The sequence below is a fragment of the Schistocerca piceifrons genome, chromosome X (genome assembly GCF_021461385.2).
Source record: "Schistocerca piceifrons isolate TAMUIC-IGC-003096 chromosome X, iqSchPice1.1, whole genome shotgun sequence".
Classification (NCBI taxonomy): domain Eukaryota; kingdom Metazoa; phylum Arthropoda; class Insecta; order Orthoptera; family Acrididae; genus Schistocerca; species Schistocerca piceifrons.
Window position 1 is genome coordinate 109472643 of NC_060149.1, and position 19574 is coordinate 109492216.

The 19574-nt window shown below is 38.3% G+C and overlaps 1 protein-coding gene across 1 annotated transcript in view; it reads right to left on the bottom strand.

Annotated features, from left to right (window-relative positions):
* Nucleotides 1-19574, bottom strand: part of LOC124721424 (kinesin-like protein KIF3B) — a 153247-nt gene that overhangs the window by 104803 nt on the left and 28870 nt on the right. The window contains exon 5 of the mRNA XM_047246399.1: nucleotides 10274-10398. Within this exon, the coding sequence (XP_047102355.1) occupies nucleotides 10274-10398 (125 nt within the window). The remainder of the gene's footprint in view (nucleotides 1-10273; nucleotides 10399-19574) is intronic.

Genomic DNA, 19574 nt, shown 5'->3' on the forward strand with positions numbered 1-19574 from the left:
TTTTTTGAACTTTTGTATTTTTTTGGTTCTAATAAAACCCCATGTCATTCCAAGCGTGTGTATCAATTTGTACCTCACTATCTACATTATTCCGTGATTTATTCAGTTTTCAAATTTATACTGACTTTTTGATCACCCGGTACATTAGCATCAACACAATATTTTCACATTTGGAGGAGCAAATTGATGATTGAAATTTTGTGAGAAGATTCTGCCGCAATAAAAAATGCCTTTGTTTTAATGATGTCCACCCCAAATCCTGTATCATTTCAAGTGACACTCTCCCCCATATTTCGTGATAATACAAAACGTGCTGCCTGTATTTTAACTTTCTTGATGTACTCTGTCAATCCTATCTGGTAAGGATCCCATACTGTGCAGCAGTATTCTAAAAGAGGACGAACTAATGTACTGTAGACAGTCTCTTTAGTAGATCTGTTACATTTTCTGAGTGTCCTGCCAATAAAACACAGTCTTTTGTTAGCCTTCACCACATTTTCTATGTGTTCTTTCCAATTTAAGTTGTTCTTAACAGTAATTCCTAGGTATTTAGTTGAATTTACATCCTTTAAATTTGACTGATTTATCGTGTAACCGCAGTTTAACGGATTCCTTTTAGCACTCATGTGGATGACCTCACATTTTTTGTAATTTAGGGTCACAATTGCCACTCATCATCAGGTTACCTTCCATTCAGAAAGTGGATGCACTCAGCAATCAGTCGTCTTTTTTAGATTTTATTACGCAAAACCAGATTTCGGCTAGTGGCTAGCCATTCTCAATGCCCTATTTTCTATTCTCGATGCACGTAAGTCCCCATTGTTCGGGCGTCAGTCACATTTCTTTGAATGCTACTGTCTACTAATGACAGCATCATCTGCAAACAACCTGAGACGGCAGCTCAGATTGTTTCCTAAATCATTTATATAGATAAGGAACAGCAAAGGTCCTATAACACCTTGGGGAACGCCAGAAATCACTTTTGTTTTACTTGATATCTTTCCATCAATTACTACATTTCTAACTTTGTATTATACTGTTCTAAACTGTAATTTGCCAACTACATTTAGTGAGCATGCCCCCTATCAGCTGTTTGCAACGTTGTTGTAAGCACAGGCCACAATCATTTGGGAAAATAAGTATCACCAGCTTTGGACAGAGGTATGGGCTGCGTGGAGCAATCAGGACATTGATGATAATGTGGGCTGAAGTCTACTAAGTTACATTTAATGGCCTGAGAGGAAGAAAGTCTCCCGAGATGCTTAGAAAAGCTGATTTTGGAAGGAAGAGGAGTAGTAGTTGGCTTGGTAGGAAGGGAATAAGGGTGCAAACACTTAAGTATTCGATTTAAGAACAATTTATTTCCCAATAGTTTAACCTTCTTTGGAGAGGTGTCTTTAGTGGCTGTTATTTTCTATATAAGTAAAGGATCTGATGGATAGGGTAAGCAGCAGTGTGTGACTCTTTGCTGATGATGCTGTGGTGTGTGGGAAGGTGTCGAAGTTGAGTGACTGTAGCAGGATACAAGAAGACTTAGACAAAATTTCTAGTCAGTGTGACAAATGGCAGGTGTAGAAAAATTTAAGTTAATACATATGAGTAGTAAAAACAAACCCATAATGTTCAAATACAATATTATTAGTGTGCTGCTTGACACAGCCATGTCGATTAAACACCTATGCATACTGCTGAAAAGCAATATGAAATGGAATGAATATGCGAGGACGATAGTAGGAAGATGGATGGTCGACTTCGGTTAACTGGGAGAATTTAAGGAAAGTGCAGTTCATTTGTAAAGGAGACTGCAAAAAGAACGCTACTGACACTACTGTGACACATTGTTGAGTACTGTTTGAGCATTTGGGATCCATATAAGGTCGGATTAAATGAAGACAGAAGCAAATCAGAGGGAGGCTGCTGGATTCATTACTAATAAGCTCAAATAACTCACAAGTATTGTTGAGATGCTTCAGGAACTCAAATGGGAATCACTGGAGGGAAGGAAACATTCTTTTTGAGCAGCACTTTTGAGAAAATTTAGAGAGCCAATATTTGAGGCTGACTATGGAATGGTTCTACTGCAGTCAACGTACATTTTGCATAAGGACCATGAAGATACGCAGGCATACAAATAGTCCTCTTTCGCGCTCTTTATTCACAAGTGGAACAGAAATGGAAATGACTGCCAACACCATATGGTGGCTTGTGGATATAGATGTAGATTTACATCTTTGCAAATCAATGAGTACACCCTACCACTCTATGTGTTAGTCCTTTCCAGCAACTCCCATTTCCTGTGTTCTATCTTTCGCTATCAGAGATGAGCACTCTGCTTGCAATATCTCCCGACAACATGCAATCAAATAGTTTAAATACAGTGGGAGACAAGTACGAGACAGCACTGGTTTCTCTTTAAATTCTGACACATAGAAAATATCAAATATTACTTGTTGCACTAATAGAGGCAAACTCTACAGTGTTTGTTCTTTTCTAACAGTCAAAAAACTCAAGACAATAACTGTTGCTGGATACTTATTGGAAACTCAATTGTCCTCCCTTTAATGTGTATGGACTTCTCATACTTTTTACTGCATCAGCATCAAACTGTCACTCTACAGTGAGTGCCCCTTATAACTCAGTTGCTGTGCTGCTTGCTCCTAGCTGCTTCATGGTAATCACTGTCTTGGCCCCCTGCACTGGCCATTTATGTGCTGATTTTTCAGGTATTTTTGGATGAGTTTCTTCCATTGAGATGTTTTCACCATACTCTTTTAAAGTTCTTCCTACAGATTCTCCCAGGTTCTCAAACATTTTGGCTGTATCAAAGTGTCTGCTACTCACCTTGGTGCCCAAGGGTGATGTCCTTGCCGAACCATTTCAGCACTGTTAGTTCCTCTGCAGAGTGTCAACAAGTCTGACTTCATACGGAGTGCTGGCCCAGCTGCTGATATCTGCCTGACATTATGCCTTGTGCACTGTTCTTAAAAGTCTCTCTCCTTTCCTAACAGCCATGCCCCTTATCAGATTAATAAAATTTGATATTCATGGGAAATGGTTGCTAAACAAATCTAACAATAGCAAAATGTTGTGAAAGTCAGTGAAACAAGTCTTGAAGGTTGATATCGAGTTACCAACTCTTTCATTGTATGTAGTCTTAAAGCTGGCTTTTAACTGTTCCAGCACTTTCTTGTCACTGTGAAAATGGACATAACTGCCTGACTTCAGTTGGGTTTGAAACATATTTAACTCACACTGAAAAGATGTAACAGGGTCATAAGTTGAATAATCAATCGACTTTGGCCTTGTATTTAACATATTTAAATGATTAATTAAGTCAGTCAAAAACGCTAAGTCAAATAACCAACACTTATTTCTTAATTTAATTCAGAGATATTTCTGTTCTATCTGATCTGATCAACTAAATTTAGAAACTGCTTCAGCATTTTATTGCAACTTCACTATCTTTATTTTTGTGTAAATCAAATCATATCAGTATACTCGCTGTCAATGTCTTCATGAAAAGAAATTAATTGTTGGAACCACATCTAATGACCTGCTGCACAAACTCTCCTGGTGGATTATACGGTGTAACTGCACGAAATCATCACTGTGCACTCCTAAATACTGCTTTAGTACTGATACAAATCCATAATTAATTTGTACCATGGAAGGCACTTTGTCAGTCTTAACACCTGTTAACTTAGTCAGATCTAAATCAATGTTCAAACACTGTTCCAATGAACATATCACTATTATTAGTTTGTCCTGACAGTAAACTCAATCCAATAAAATCTTTGCAAACTTAAAATTCATGCGTGTTTATACCATGTGCAAGCAGTAACAACTGGGGTGTGGAGGTGGTGTAAATTGATTCATCAACAGCCAATGAAAAGTAAGCAGATTTCTTTGAGCAAGTTTTTAATGCATCCTTTTTATTTGACACACTGCAGTATCTTCCCTTTGCACAGTCATTCAATTTAGCTGAATGTTCTCAAAATGTTTAACTGATTGTGGGCAAATCTTTTTAGCAGCTATTTTGAAACAATTTACAACAATCTCAGTCCATAAATGACTAGCGACTTTCTGCTATAAAGCAAGATATTTCCAAACTTATTTCTGTTGCAGTTTCTGAATCTTTACCAGGATTTCTGAAATCGCTTGCTGACATGTCAACTGCAGTTTCTAAAATTTTTCTGTTTATGTAGTTCTTTTAGCAACTTAGAAAATTCAGAATTCAGACAATCTTAGTGTCTCTAAGTTGTATTTCTGTGGGAAGGCTACAACACTTTTCCAAGTAAGGCAAACAATGATATTCAGGAATTGCACAAAAAAAATATTTTTCAATTGAGCTATTCTGAAACTGCCTCTTTTCGCCCTGTAAGTTGGGGTTTCTACTTGATCCTGTTTTATTGGGTCTAGGTTTCATTTTAGCCAGTGAAGCTTCACAACTATATAAAGAGAAACAAAAATGTCTGTACTGAAAATGTGGGAGAAAGAATGGTTACAGTATAACACTTTCTTATATTATTATTATTATTATTATTATTATTATTATTATTATTATTATTGGCTGATGAGTGAGAAGTAAATTCTTACAGGTTCAGAGAAAGACGTATAAAACTGTTGCTTACTTTCATCGCAAAAAGTTCAACACACTGATAAGTAGGCTGATGAAGCTCACTGACTAGAACACACAAACCACTGATGACTAAACAAGGTTGTTTCCTACAGGCCCATATTGTAGCTTTTGCTGCAACAACTTCACTCTTGCCGAAGTGTGTGCGTTCCAAAATAATGTGTCATGAGACAAGATATTATTCCGAATTAGGATCCCCGCCCCCAACACCAGCTAGACTACAGTGGATCAAATGAACTATTCTCAAAATTCCCTCTCCTTTCTGGGAGGGAAGGAAATATGAGTAAAAAATTTAAAAAATAAAATAAAAAAATTACAAGAACAAATGGTGAGGGGCAGCCCCCCATCAGCTAAATGGCATACCTCGTTCTGCTTGTGGGCTGTGGTCTGTCATTCCTGCCACAGAGCTACCAAATTGCAGGGAAGCTGACGGCTATGTTTCATTCGCTGTTCCAAATAATCATGGACATTTTCTATGACATTAGGATCGGGTCATTTAATGGATCACTCAAGGTGCTACAGGTTACCTGGATGTTCAACAAACGAGGAATGTATGCATGCAGTCCTGTGACCATGGCTGCTGCCATCTTTCATGACAGGAGTGTCTACATCACGCACTGAGGTGACGAAAGTCATGGGGTACCTCCTGATATCATGTCAGGCCTCCTTTTGGCTGGCATAGTATAGCAACTTTATGTAGCATGGACTCAACAAGTCACTGTAAGTCTCCTGTAGAAATACTGGAGCTGTCCATAACTGAGAAAGTGATGCCAGTGTAGGATTTTGTGCACGAACTGACCTCTCAATTATGCCCCATAAATATTCGTGGGATTCATGTCAGGTGATCTGGGTGGGAAAATCATTTGCTCAAATTGTCCAGAATGTTCTTCAAACCAAACACAAACAATTGTGGCCCAGTGACATAGGGCATTGTCATCGTTAAAAAATTCCATCATTGTTTAGGAACATGAAGTGCATGAATGGCTGCAACTGGTCTCAAAGTAGCAGACCATAACCATTTCCTGTCAATAATTGGTTCATTTGGAAGAGAAGACCCAGTCCACTCAAAAAAAAAAAAAACAGGCCGCACCGTTATGGAACCTCCACCACCAGCCTGCACAGTGCCTTGTTGATAATCTCAGTCCATAGCTTCGTGAGGTGTGTGCCACACTATCCCTACCATCCGCTCTTACCAACTGAAATCTGAACTCATCTTACCACACTCCCATTTTCCGGTCATCAAGGATCCAACCGATATGGTCACGATCCCAGGAAAGGCAATGCAGATGACAACGTGCTGTTAGCAAAGGCACTCACATCAGTCATCTGCTGCCATAGCCCATTAATGCCAAATTTCACCTCACTGTCCTAATGTATACATTTGTCAATATCCCACATTGATTTCTGTGGTTACTTCATGCAGCGTTGCTTGTGTGTTAGCTCTACACAGCTGCCATTGCTCTTGGTTGTCGAGTGAAGGCTGTCAGCCACTGTGTTATCCATGGTGAGTGGTAAAGCTGAAATCTGGCATTCTTGACACACTCCTGGCACTTTGGACCTCAGAATATTGGACTCCCTAGCAATTTCCAAAATAAAAGGTACCATATGTCTACCTCCATTTACCATTTGACATTCAAGGTTTGTTAATTGCCATCATGTGGCCATAATCATGTTGTAAAACTTTTCACATGAATCATGTGAGTACAAATGACAGCTCCACTAATACACTACCCTTTGATGCCTTGTGTACACAATACTATGACCATCTGTGTATGTGAATATCAGTATAATGGCCTTTTGTGAGCAACCCATCTCCTAATGTCCACTGCATTCTATTCTCTTCGCAGTGTTCACTCCTAAACCGGTTGAGATGGAACTGCACACACTACCAGCAACAATTCCTGTGTTTTGAAACTGAATACCATTGAGAAGATGTGACACTCGTCGCCAGTCCCTGATGGTTAGTATCCTATCATGACCGCTGTTCTTACAACTTGTCATATGGCCACAAGTGGTGTACCATTTCTTATAGACATGTTGGACAGTGCCTGTTGATACCCCATCACATCAGGCAACTTCATTTGTGATGTGATCATGGGCATGTCCAAACAAAATACAGTAGAGTCTCCATTGCCCGATCTTCGGTTATCTGACCTTCTGTGTTATCTGACCCTTTCACCACGCCAGCCATGCGCCAGCTGACGACAGGTCAGTGACTAACATGTTGTTTGTTGATACTCAGTTCATTGTAGCCATCTGCTACTGCTCACTCCTCAGTGCTAACTTAGATCTGTAGTGGAGTGGACGTGTTGCACTTTGTTTATTGTAAAAATTTGTGGTGATGGCTTCAAAATGGAAAAAGCTGGTCATTTCAATGGAAGAAAAACTTAAAGTTTTCAAAAGAATAGACAATGGTGAAACTTTATTAAAAGTGGCGCAAGATTATAATGTCAGGAAAACAACAGTTGGAGACTGAAAAAGGAACTGCAATGAAATTGAGAAGTGGTGTTCTCAGTGAGCAACCTCAGCTGTTTTGGAAGATCGGAAAACCACGAAAAAAAACATGATTATGAAAAAGTAAGTGAAGCTTTGTTCCTATGGTTTACTCAACATAGAGATAAAGGTGTACCCATGTCGGGACCAATTTTGCAGGAAAAAGCCTTAAAGTTTCGTAACGAACTAAACGAAGGTGAACCTGATTTCACATCGAGTGTAGGCTGGCTCGATAGATGGAAGAAAAGATACGGAATTTGACAACTTAATGTCTGTGATGAAAAGCTTTCAGCAAATTTTGAAGCTGTTCAATTGTTTAGGAATAAACTTCATGAGGTATTGGACAAGGAAAACTTAACAGGCAATCAAATTTTTAACTGCGACGAGACTGGTCTCAATTACAAAATGTTACCAGAAAAAACATTAGCATCAAAGGCCGAATAGGCAGCGCGAGGCTACAAACGTAGCAAAGAAAGAGTGACAATTCTTGCATACAGTAACGCCGCAGCAAAATTGAAAATGAAACTGTCTATGATAGGTAAGCCAAAAAAAAAAAAAAAAACCGAGAGCATTTAAAAATGTATCTAAAAATGCTTTAGCGGTGAAATATTAAAAAAAAAATTGCTTGGATGAGCTCAGACATTTTTAAAGAATGATTTTTTTAAAGAGTTCGGGCAACAAACTGAAAAGTTTTTGAAAGCCAACAACTTGCCCCGAAAAGCACTGTTGCTTCTAGACAATGCCACTTGTCATCCTAATGAAGATGAACTTCAAGATCAAGATATAAAGGCCATGTTTTTGCCTCCAAATGTCACATCCTTATGTCAGCCTATGGACCAAGGGACTTTAGAGACACTAAAGAGAAACTACCGCAGAAACTTGCTTTCCTCTTTAATTAATGCTATGGACAAGGGAGAAGACATGCTAGAGCACTTACGCCATATTAATTTGAAAGACATAGCTTTTGACGTGGCCCAATCTTGGGAGAGTGTTGGAGCAAATACAATTGAAAATCCTGGGAAATTTGGCTACAGGAAAATCAAGAAAATTCTCCAGATGATGAAAATCTACAGCAGCAGACCAAACCAGAAAATACTACCCTGCTTTCGTTTTTACGAAAAGTTCTGGGATGTGCTGACGCCACAGAAGATGACATAAATGAATGGATTGTCCAAGATGAAGAATTTGAAGTGACAGATGAAGAAATAGTCAACATGGAAAACAGAAAAGAAGAAGACGAAGAAGCGGATGTAGTGAAGGAAAGTGTGTCCAAGATTTCTCACAACGGAGGACACAAGGCCTTAGAAACTGCTTTAAAATATGTAGAGCAACTGGAGGAAACATCGTCTACCGAGGTTTTACTTCTTAAGAGACTACGTGATTTAGTGGCAAAAAAACGGCAAACAGCAGGCAAACAAAAGATGATTACTAACTTCTTCACACAGTAAATATCTATTCAGTCTAATTTGATTTGTATTGTATTAAATGTTTAACTCATTTGGCCTACTTTAGTTTAATTTTTATGTTTTTTTTGTATTATTTTCCGTGTTATCCGACATTGCCGCTTATCTGACCTTGCTGCGGCCGGTTTAGGTCGGATAATCGAGACTCTACTGTAGCTCCTTTCTGCCATTTTTTCACTTCCACCCATCTTGTTGTGCCAGTTCCATAAAAGTGACTGGCACATACACACTGCTTTGCCCAGTTAGCTTATTAACCAAGTCCCTTCCTAACAGAGCACCATTGTCTCTAGTACTACCATAAGGAAAGTGAATATTGGGTTTGCCCGTAAGTACAAGCTTTTATTTTTTTATTTTTTAAAAATTGAAAGTGTTGTGTGAAAATAAAATGTTCTGGCAGTGTTTATTATGTTCTTTGACAGAGCATTATGTGCTATACAAAACAGTGTGATTAGTTTTTTATACTGCTATACTTTGTTCTTTTAAGGATATTAAAATGGAGAGTCAAGTTGACACACAAGAACATTTTCAACACCTGCCTTCTGCATTTATTCTAGGTGCCAAAGACACAGAAGCTGCTCGAGAGATTTGTGACTGGAATGGCAAAGAAGTGATGCCTCTTAGGATCACCCAAAATTGGTTTAAGCGATTCAAAGACTGCCATTTTGACCTCAAAGATATGCATGATCCAGCACAAATTTCAGAACCAAAAATTGGATATGGAAATTTACTTACAACAAATGCAATGAACCAACAATGATATCCAGTAAAAACGATCTAATCAGCGACATGGTGTTGTTCTACAACACAACTATTTCCTCATATTGTCAAGGTATCCATTCAAATGTTTGGCTGGGACGTGCTGCCATATCCTCCGTATTTGCCTGAATTGGTGCCTTCAGATTTCCATCTGTTTCAATCCCTCTCTAATGTATTGCATGGCATTTCACTCCATAGTGTTGTGGAACTGAAGGCTAAGCTGGACTATTTCTTCAAGTGGAAACCAGGTGACTTCTAACGTCATGGCATTAAACAGCTTATTGGAAATTGGGAAGAAGTTGTGCACAACAATGGAGAGAACATTGATTGATTTGTTGTTCATATCCTGTTTATTTTAGTGGAAACCTAAACGTAAAATAGATCACGACTTATGGGTCAACCCAATACATATGATGGACCACAAACCTGATAAACAGTTTGGATCCAATGCTAAATCATTTAATTTGGTATGCAGCCTTAGTACGTTTTGTGTGTGGAACAAATCACATGAAGCCCTGGATCCGAGATATTACCAAATCATTGTTCCATATAGCACTGATTCTGTGTTTTGGGATTTATTTTCATGGGATGGTTTGCCTTCTGGAGAAACTGAGCCACCAACAATCAAGTGAGAAACAAAAACTAGACACATCAAGACAGCAGATAACTCAATCCCTACTGGTCGCAAACAGGACTCTGCAGGAAACTGCAAAAACATGAACTTAATCTTTCAGTAATGTTTTCTTTAGGTTTAAAGAATATTAATCACTATACAAGTGAATAAAACAGCAAGAAACATTTTTAAACACATTTGACCAAACCACGCAGTCTCTACAGTTATTTCAACTTTTTGTTCTGGTTTCGCAGCAGTCAATCCCATTACAACTACTAAAACATTTATTTATTTATTTATTGACAGACTTACCTTCCATTGTATATGTCTTGCCAGTACCAGTCTGCCCATATGCAAATATTGTGGCATTGAATCCATCAAGCACACAAGAAACAAGTGGGCGCACAATCTCTTCGTATAAATCTTCTTGCCGAGAACTAAAAACCAATTTTCACTAATTTATTTAAAGACCACAAATTGATTATAGCTGCACAAGAGAGTAATTAAACATAAAAAGGTTAAGACAGGTACAATGTCTTCAGGTATGCAGCAGTTAACCTTAAACTGAAATGCACTTTCATGTTTCACACAGTTCTTACAGAAATAATTTTGTATCTACTATTACTATTTACTATTAACAATGCAGAGCAACACCGGAAATCTTAGCCAGAATTGAAAATGATTAACTATGTCAGTGAAATTGCACTGAATACAGTGCCTGACAAAAAACGTAAAGCATCCACATGGCGAGGAGAAATGAAACGAAATTCCTGAGTTCAGAGGGTATGTGATGTCATTTCAGTGATTACAATATTGAGTCAAATTTACAAATAAATTGGCAGAATGAGCCCACTTTACCAGTTGCACTCCTCCTGGCCTTGATGAATGTGTGTATTCATATGGGAAGGCTGATCCTCTCCTGGGACAGGCTGGCACACAGCTGTTGTAACTAGTCCTCGACATTCTGGGTACTAGCACTGGGACAGAACTGATATCCAAGCTGGTTCCATTTATGTTCTGCAGGGTCAGATATGGGAATCTTGCTGGTCATGGAAATACCGCAACGTTACACAGACAGATCACAGAGATACGAGCCATGTGTGAATGAGCATTGTCCTGATGCAAGAGAGGTAACACATGGGGATGCAAGATGTCTGTGACATACCATTGTGCTGTCAAGAGTTCCCTCAGTCACTACTACCCATGACCAGAAGTCATACTTGATGGCTCTGGTTCCCCACACCACGACACAATTACCATAACTGTATCTCTATAAAACATTGGAAGAATGGGACCTCTTCACAGTCGCCACCATACTTGGCAATCACGGTCATTTTAGGTAGTGATGAAATATGATTCACTACTGTACACAATGTGACACCAATCAGCTGCAGTCCATGCTTCCCTGTCATGGCACCATTCCAAATGCAGCAGTTTGTGTTATGCTTTTATAGGCAACCTATGCATGAGATGGGAATTCTGTAGGGAAAAAGTCTAGAATAGGGCTAGTAGCATACTTACGTTTTTCATATAGGAAAATTGTCAGCGCTTGCTGTGAAGTATGATGGGAACAAAATAAAACGTTTCAGCTGTTTGTGTTACACAGTCAATGAGAGAGCTACAAGCAGTTTGTGTGTTTCGAAGTAACAAAAACTGTGCTAATATCTGCAAACCAAGGGCAGCGTCACAACCCATGTTATGTTCGGCCAGTGAAATATTTCTTTGGTATTACGCAACAATCTGCATGAGCACATGGGAGTAGGTAGGTGGCTCAATAATTTTTAATTAAATCATGGGAGAAGATAAGTGGATCAATGATTTTCTAATTAAATCGTGGGAAAAGTTAGGTAGATAAGGTTTCGAAGTAACACATTCGAAAGAAAGGGTGACACATTGTTGTAAGTGAGGATTAAGAATTTAACTGCTCCTAGTCTGAGTTAGTTAATTTAAACTGTGCTAATATCTGCAAACCAAGGGCAGCGTCACAACCCATGTTATGTTCGGCCAGTGAAATATTTCTTTGGTATTACGCAACAATCTGCATGAGCACATGGGAGTAGGTAGGTGGCTCAATAATTTTTAATTAAATCATGGGAGAAGATAAGTGGATCAATGATTTTCCAATTAAATCGTGGGAAAAGTTAGGTAGATAAGTGTTTATTAATATATCAAATGTGTGACTGTTTTAATAAACAATGATCACCCTACCTTATCCAATGACTTAATTTAAAAACATTGATAAATTTAAGAGTGCTTGTGCAGATTGATTATGTAGTCATTTCACCACCACATTTGATGCATTTTCATGTCTCCGCAATTAATCCACGAGACATGCACCAACGATTCAACAAACGATGTCGCCATGCAGAACTAAATCACTTAAATCAGCCCACTTTATAGCACTCGCTGACATAGTCGCACAACATCTCTCTCAAAACTCACTAATAGGCCGAAAAACAGCAAACAAGACAAAGATTTCAATTTTGGCACAAGAAATACGTTGCCTCACTTTTCACCTCTTAATGGTTATGAGAAAGAATTATCCCACTGGCTACACAAACTAACGCATTGAAAACCTATGAGCAATAGACGAGCAACAGCATGACTGTCATTGTCCCTGATCTAGATTTTAGCCATTCTGTAGTCCAGCTGCTGCTAGTCTCCAAACAATGGTGTGGGATGACACAGAAGGTTGCAGGGAGTCTATTCTTTTTCTCAGATGGCAGGCACAGATGTGAAGGGGTTACAATGGGCTTGGTGCAAAATGCAGATACCTCCTTTGTGGTGGTCAGACAGGGCAGACTAGAACCTTTACCATGAATACAGCTGCACTCAAATTTCCATTCAATACAACATTAGACCTCTGTCACATCTGAATGCCCCACAAATCTGATGCTGCAAAGTTCAACTAGCCATCCAAATGGAGATCCAAAACAAGACCCCTTTCGAATCCTGTCAGGTGCCAATAATGCTACCTTACACAAGTATCCAGCATCTCCGTCTACTTCACAGTGATCACTCAACATCTGATGCTGTTCACGCACCTTATACACCCTACTACATCTGGTAACAACACTAAACACAAACATTAATACACTCTGGTGGCCATTCTACGTGTCTCTGAGAATTGCTACTCTAATTTTTTACACACCCACTGATGGTGTGTACATGCACAAAGTTACAATGGCATCTGGCCGTGTCTTCTGGGTGCTTCACTTCTTTTGTAAGGCAGTGTATATAAAAATTATTTTTATAATTACAACAAACTATAGGTTGAGTTTTTGGAAAAAGAAATACATTCGATTTAAGGAGACTGACTGACTAATTATAAAGTTTAATCAATTTTTGAAAATATAACTTGATTGGATAGATGAAAAATCTACTCACCAAGCTGCGGCAGGAGAACACACACGCTTTTTATATGTGTGTTCTTCTGTTGCTCTGACACAATAACTTTTTATGACACAATCACAATCAAGTTTGGCCCACAATGGCAACCTTCAGATGTTACAATAGGAAAAAATAAAAAGGTCATATTAAGACCTTAAAATAAGTAAAAATATTTTTACCAGGTCTACTTGCGAGTTATTTAAAGTGCAATATAAATACATGTGGATCATACTTACTGACTGTGTATGGTGAACTAAAGTTTGTCAAACTAAACATAAAACCAAAAAATTAGGGAATTATATAGAAAACACTAAGTGTACTTTTCTTTCCTACTCTTTGCAAATTAGGTGCACACATCCTCTGTACTTGTAAAAACTATAAAACATGCACATTTGCAACAATATTTCAGTCAGTTATCTTTAAAATATAAAAATTGTACAGGCTGTTACAGCAGTAAAACCATACTGAAAACAGTCTAAGGTCTTTACGATGAAAGGAACAAAGGAGTAAACCTTATGGTACATATTTTCGACAGCTGAGGATGCTGTTCCTTGGGCTACTAGATATTTATGCCATTTCCCACAAAATCAGATGAGAGAACACAGACTGGACACAAGTTGGCATTCTGCTGCCATTCCTCTTCTGGCTACGAGATGTTTATGATGGATAGGCAGACACTCAGAAGTGAAAATGTGGCTTGGACGTCATAATGATGCATTTTGTCACAGGCAAGCCCTTCATCAACTGGAGAACACATGCAGGACCCTGAAACTACTTCAGCTGAAATGATTGTTGTAAATATTGAAGTATTTAACCCATTGCAAATTCATTCAGCTCACTGAGAAGTTTGTCTGGTTCCTTCCATTTCATAATATAGGTCTCGAGTTGTTCTAAAATACCTAACTGCTAAGGCTAATGCCGTTTCATTGCTGCCAGAGGGGCACATTCCTTAAACCCTAAGTCAAAAGTACCTGACTGGCCAATTTAGCTTCTTTCACAGTCACAGCTTGATATTTTATGGACCCCACATTTCATCTACATCTACATCTACATCTACATTGATACTCCGCAAGCCACCCAACGGTGTGTGGCGGAGGGCACTTTACGTGCCACTGTCATTACCTCCCTTTCCTGTTCCAGTCGCGTATGGTTCGCGGGAAGAACGACTGTCTGAAAGCCTCCGTGCACGCTCTAATCTCTCTAATTTTACATTCGTGATCTCCTCGGGAGGTATAAGTAGGGGGAAGCAATATATTCGATACCTCATCCAGAAACGCACCCTCTCGAAACCTGGCGAGCAAGCTACACCGCGATGCAGAGCGCCTCTCTTGCAGAGTCTGCCACTTGAGTTTATTAAACATCTCCGTAACGCTATCACGGTTACCAAATAACCCAGTGACGAAACGCGCCGCTCTTCTTTGGATCTTCTCTATCTCCTCCATCAACCTGACCTGGTACGGATCCCACACTGATGAGCAATACTCAAGTATAGGTCGAACGAGTGTTTTGTAAGCCACCTCCTTTGTTGATGGACTACATTTTCTAAGCACTCTCCCAATGAATCTCAACCTGGTACCCGCCTTACCAACAATTAGTTTTATATGATCATTCCACTTCAAATCGTTCCGTACGCATACTCCCAGATATTTTACAGAAGTAACTGCTACCAGTGTTTGTTCCGCTATCATATAATCATACAATAAAGGATCCTTCTTTCTATGTATTCGCAATACATTACATTTGTCTATGTTAAGGGTCAGTTGCCACTCCCTGCACCAAGTGCCTATCCGCTGCAGATCTTCCTGTATTTCGCTACAATTTTCTAATGCAGCAACTTCTCTGTATACTACAGCATCATCCGCGAAAAGCCGCATGGAACTTCCGACACTATCTACTAAGTCATTTATATATATTGTGAAAAGCAATGGTCCCATAACACTCCCCTGTGGCACGCCAGAGGTTACTTTAACGTCTGTAGACGTCTCTCCATTGATAACAACATGCTGTGTTCTGTTTGCTAAAAACTCTTCAATCCAGCCACACAGCTGGTCTGATATTCCGTAGGCTCTTACTTTGTTTATCAGGCGACAGTGCGGAACTGTATCGAACGCCTTCCGGAAGTCAAGAAAAATAGCATCTACCTGGGAGCCTGTATCTAATATTTTCTGGGTCTCATGAACAAATAAGGCGAGTTGGGTCTCACACGATCGCTGTTTCCGGAATCCATGTTGATTCTGGGTTTCCAGAAATGACATGATACGCGAGCAAAAAACATGTTCTAAAATTCTACAAGAGATCGACGTAAGAGATATAGGTCTATAGTTTTGCGCATCTGCTCGACGACCCTTCTTGAAGACTGGGACTATCTGTGCTCTTTTCCAATCATTTGGAACCCTCCGTTCCTCTAGAGACTTGCGGTACACGGCTGTTAGAAGGGGGGCAAGTTCTTTCACGTACTCTGTGTAGAATCGAATTGGTATCCCGTCAGGTCCAGTGGACTTTCCTCTATTGAGTGATTCCAGTTGCTTTTCTATTCCTTGGACACTTATTTCGATGTCAGCCATTCTTTCGTTTGTGCGAGGATTTAGAGAAGGAACTGCAGTGCGGTCTTCCTCTGTGAAACAGTTTTGGAAAAAGGTGTTTAGTATTTCGGCTTTACGCGTGTCATCCTCTGTTTCAATGCCATCATCATCCCGGAGTGTCTGGATATGCTGTTTCGATCCACTTACTGATTTAACGTAAGACCAGAACTTCCTAGGATTTTCTGTCAAGTCGGTACATAGAATTTTACTTTCGAATTCAATGAACGCTTCACGCATAGCCCTCCTTACGCTAACTTTGACATCGTTTAGCTTCTGTTTGTCTGAGAGGTTTTGGCTGCGTTTAAACTTGGAGTGGAGCTCTCTTTGCTTTCGCAGTAGTTTCCTAACTTTGTTGTTGTACCACGGCGGGTTTTTCCCATCCCTCACAGTTTTACTCGGCACATACCTGTCTAAAACGCATTTTACGATTGCCTTGAACTTTTTCCATAAACACTCAACATTGTCAGTGCCGGAAAAGAAATTTTCTTTTTGATCTGTTAGGTACTCTGAAATCTGCCTCCTATTACTCTTGCTAAACAGATAAACCTTCCTCCCTTTTTTTATATTCCTATTAACTTCCATATTCAGGGATGCTGCAATGGCCTTATGATCACTGCTTCCCTGTTCTGCACTTGCAGAGTCGAAAAGTTCGGGTCTGTTTGTTATCAGTAGGTCCAATATGTTATCTCCACGAGTCGGTTCTCTGTTTAATTGCTCGAGGTAATTTTCGGATAGTGCACTCAGTATAATGTCACTCGATGCTCTGTCCCTACCACACGTCCTAAACATCTGAGTGTCCCAGTCTATATCTGGTAAATTGAAATCTCCACCTAAGACTATAACATGCTGAGAAAATTTATGTGAAATGTATTCCAAATTTTCTCTCAGTTGTTCTGCCACTAATGCTGCTGAGTCGGGAGGTCGGTAAAAGGAGCCAATTATTAACCTAGTTCGGTTGTTTAGTGTAACCTCCACCCATAATAATTCACAGGAACTATCCACTTCTACTTCACTACAGGATAAACTACTACTAACAGCGATGAACGCTCCACCACCGGTTGCATGCAATCTATCCTTTCTAAACACCGTCTGTACCTTTGTAAAAATTTCGGCAGAATTTATCCCATATTTATTTTTCTTACTTGGCTAATTATGATGCACTTCTTTTTTTCTATTGTCTTATGTCCTGAAAGCAATTTTAACTCCATTCCTCTGGAAAATGTGCTCAATTTTATCTGATATTTTGCTTATGGATTTCCTAGTGGCACATTAGACATTATTAGATGCCACCTGCACATATGGTTTATTTCGTATCTATATAATCTTTCTAATATGGTATATATGGTGTTGACTATTTCTGTGTCATATTCATTTGTAAGAGTGATCAGTCTTAATAAACCAATTTCCTTCTTCACTTCCAGCTGTCATAAGGGAAGCTGTATTACTAATCCTGACATGTATACTCCTCAATTTTTAGCCAAGTACTATATCTGCATTTTATCTCCACTGTAAAGAATAACTGAACACATCTTTTATAGTATACTATTTCTGTAACAATGTCTGGATTCAGCTACAAAAAGTCTTTTCTAGCTACTTAATAAAAATATTTGGTGTAGTTCCCACTAAGCAGTCTCTCACAGTCTGTATCTTGCCTCTTTACATTTACTGTTAAACAGAAAATAGTTATATGACAGAACAAACTGTAATATTTCTATAAATTCTACAGCTTCACCATGGTCAATGCATTTACTACACAGAAGATTTATTTATATTATCTAAGGCTTTGTCAATAATAATGTTTGTATGCAGTTTCTCGATATCCATTGAAGCAAACATAGCACTATCTGCTACCTCAATTTTTTATTTTCTGGGCAAAGGTCGCACTGTTTCTAATATTAAAAGAATTCTTCACAATTAAAAATCACTTTCAATATTTTGTTGAGCTCTCTATTAATTTTATACATAGGACAATCCGCGTTATTAACTACTGCCCTGATTGAATTTTCTTCTTTATGGAATTTAATTTGTGACCTCTTGACAGGTGTTCATGCATTCACAACCTTTAGGTACCTTCTATCTTTAACTGAAAACAGAAAATCCAGAGTATCTATCTTCTGGTCACTTCTTTAAGGAATCACTTTGTTGGGTCTTTAACTTCTACAACATTACTCTACCTACAGAATTTTCTATCTTCGAATGTAATCATTATCGTTAACCATCATGGCTGTTTTCGCCTTGTTTGCCTTAACAGCCTTAACTTTCTATCTTGAAGCTAATTATTTGGTTTTATAAAAATTTTATTGTCAGTGAGTTCTTTTTGCAAAAGATTCTGTGAACTTCCTACAAACTTTTTGCTTTTGACCACATTAATAAATTGCTCACACCACTCAATTTTCTTATCCTACTTGCATTTTAACATCAGCTATTGTATTTCTAAAAACTGTAGTTCTGTTTTGCTTTCTCCTTGTATTATAGTGTAAACCTTTGTTTAAAATGTATAAACGTTGTGAAAAATTCTTGTCAGAAGCATTGAGTTGTCAACAGATGCACACAAAATGATGAAAACTTGCTAGCTTTCTGATTTTATCAAAGCTAGCAAGTTTTCTTCCTTTTTTGTGTGCCTATCAATAACTCAACACCTCTGGTTTTCAGTATGTGGACTCATTTAGGATTAAAGTATTTATTTAAAAGGTAGTGTTCATCATTGTTTAAAAACATGGCAGACAAATTACCAGCCTGTTTAAAAAAAAATCGATGGACTTCTTGCACTTTACTTTTTTGCCGTCTGATCCCGATAAGACTTAAAATTAATAATTTGATTTCCTTGTATCCTCAATTAAAATTGGTTTCTTATGTACATCATCCTATTCCACACAACAGAAAACTGTACTGTAAAAGCATATTACTGACTGATAGGTGTCCCTTAATTATTTTTTCACTTATGAGCTGTTGTATGTTACAGGTCCCCTTCAATTCTATTTTTACTCACCTTAACTCATATTTGTGCTCGATTCTTAGCACTCTGAGAAGAATTATTCATCTTTATTCTTGCGTATTTAGGAATTACCCTTAAATATCAACATTTCTTGTTAATGTCAATTTAAAGTTGTTTCTAAGTTCTTTAAGTTTTAGTTTCACTAAAGCTCCTAACTTCTCCAGAAGCCTGAATGCCTAGTTTTGGGAAAAATGACATGCCATTCCTGGGGAATGTGACTGACTTCTTACCAATTTCTGTTTATTTTTTACACTATCACTATACATTGAAGATTTTGTTATTCTGTACAGAAGCAAAAATCTGACAGTGTGCATTCCAAGATAAAATTGATGGGGGAATATGAAAGACAGAAAGAATTTTTTTTTTTAGATTTGACTTATTTATAATAAAAATTGCATAAATACATTTCAAAAATATAGAACACTTACATGTAAAAATGTGACTATCATTGTCCATTCCAATCATCCTCTACATCAGAAACAAGCATACTTTTACTCTAGGATACATACAATAATACAATTTCCATTGTGCCAAGCCAAAGTGAAGAAAGAAACTGGTACATTAAGACAGGTCGCCCTTGCAAATGAACATGATACACAAATAGTGAATATATTAAATTAGAAAGAATATAAAGACAAGAAATGTC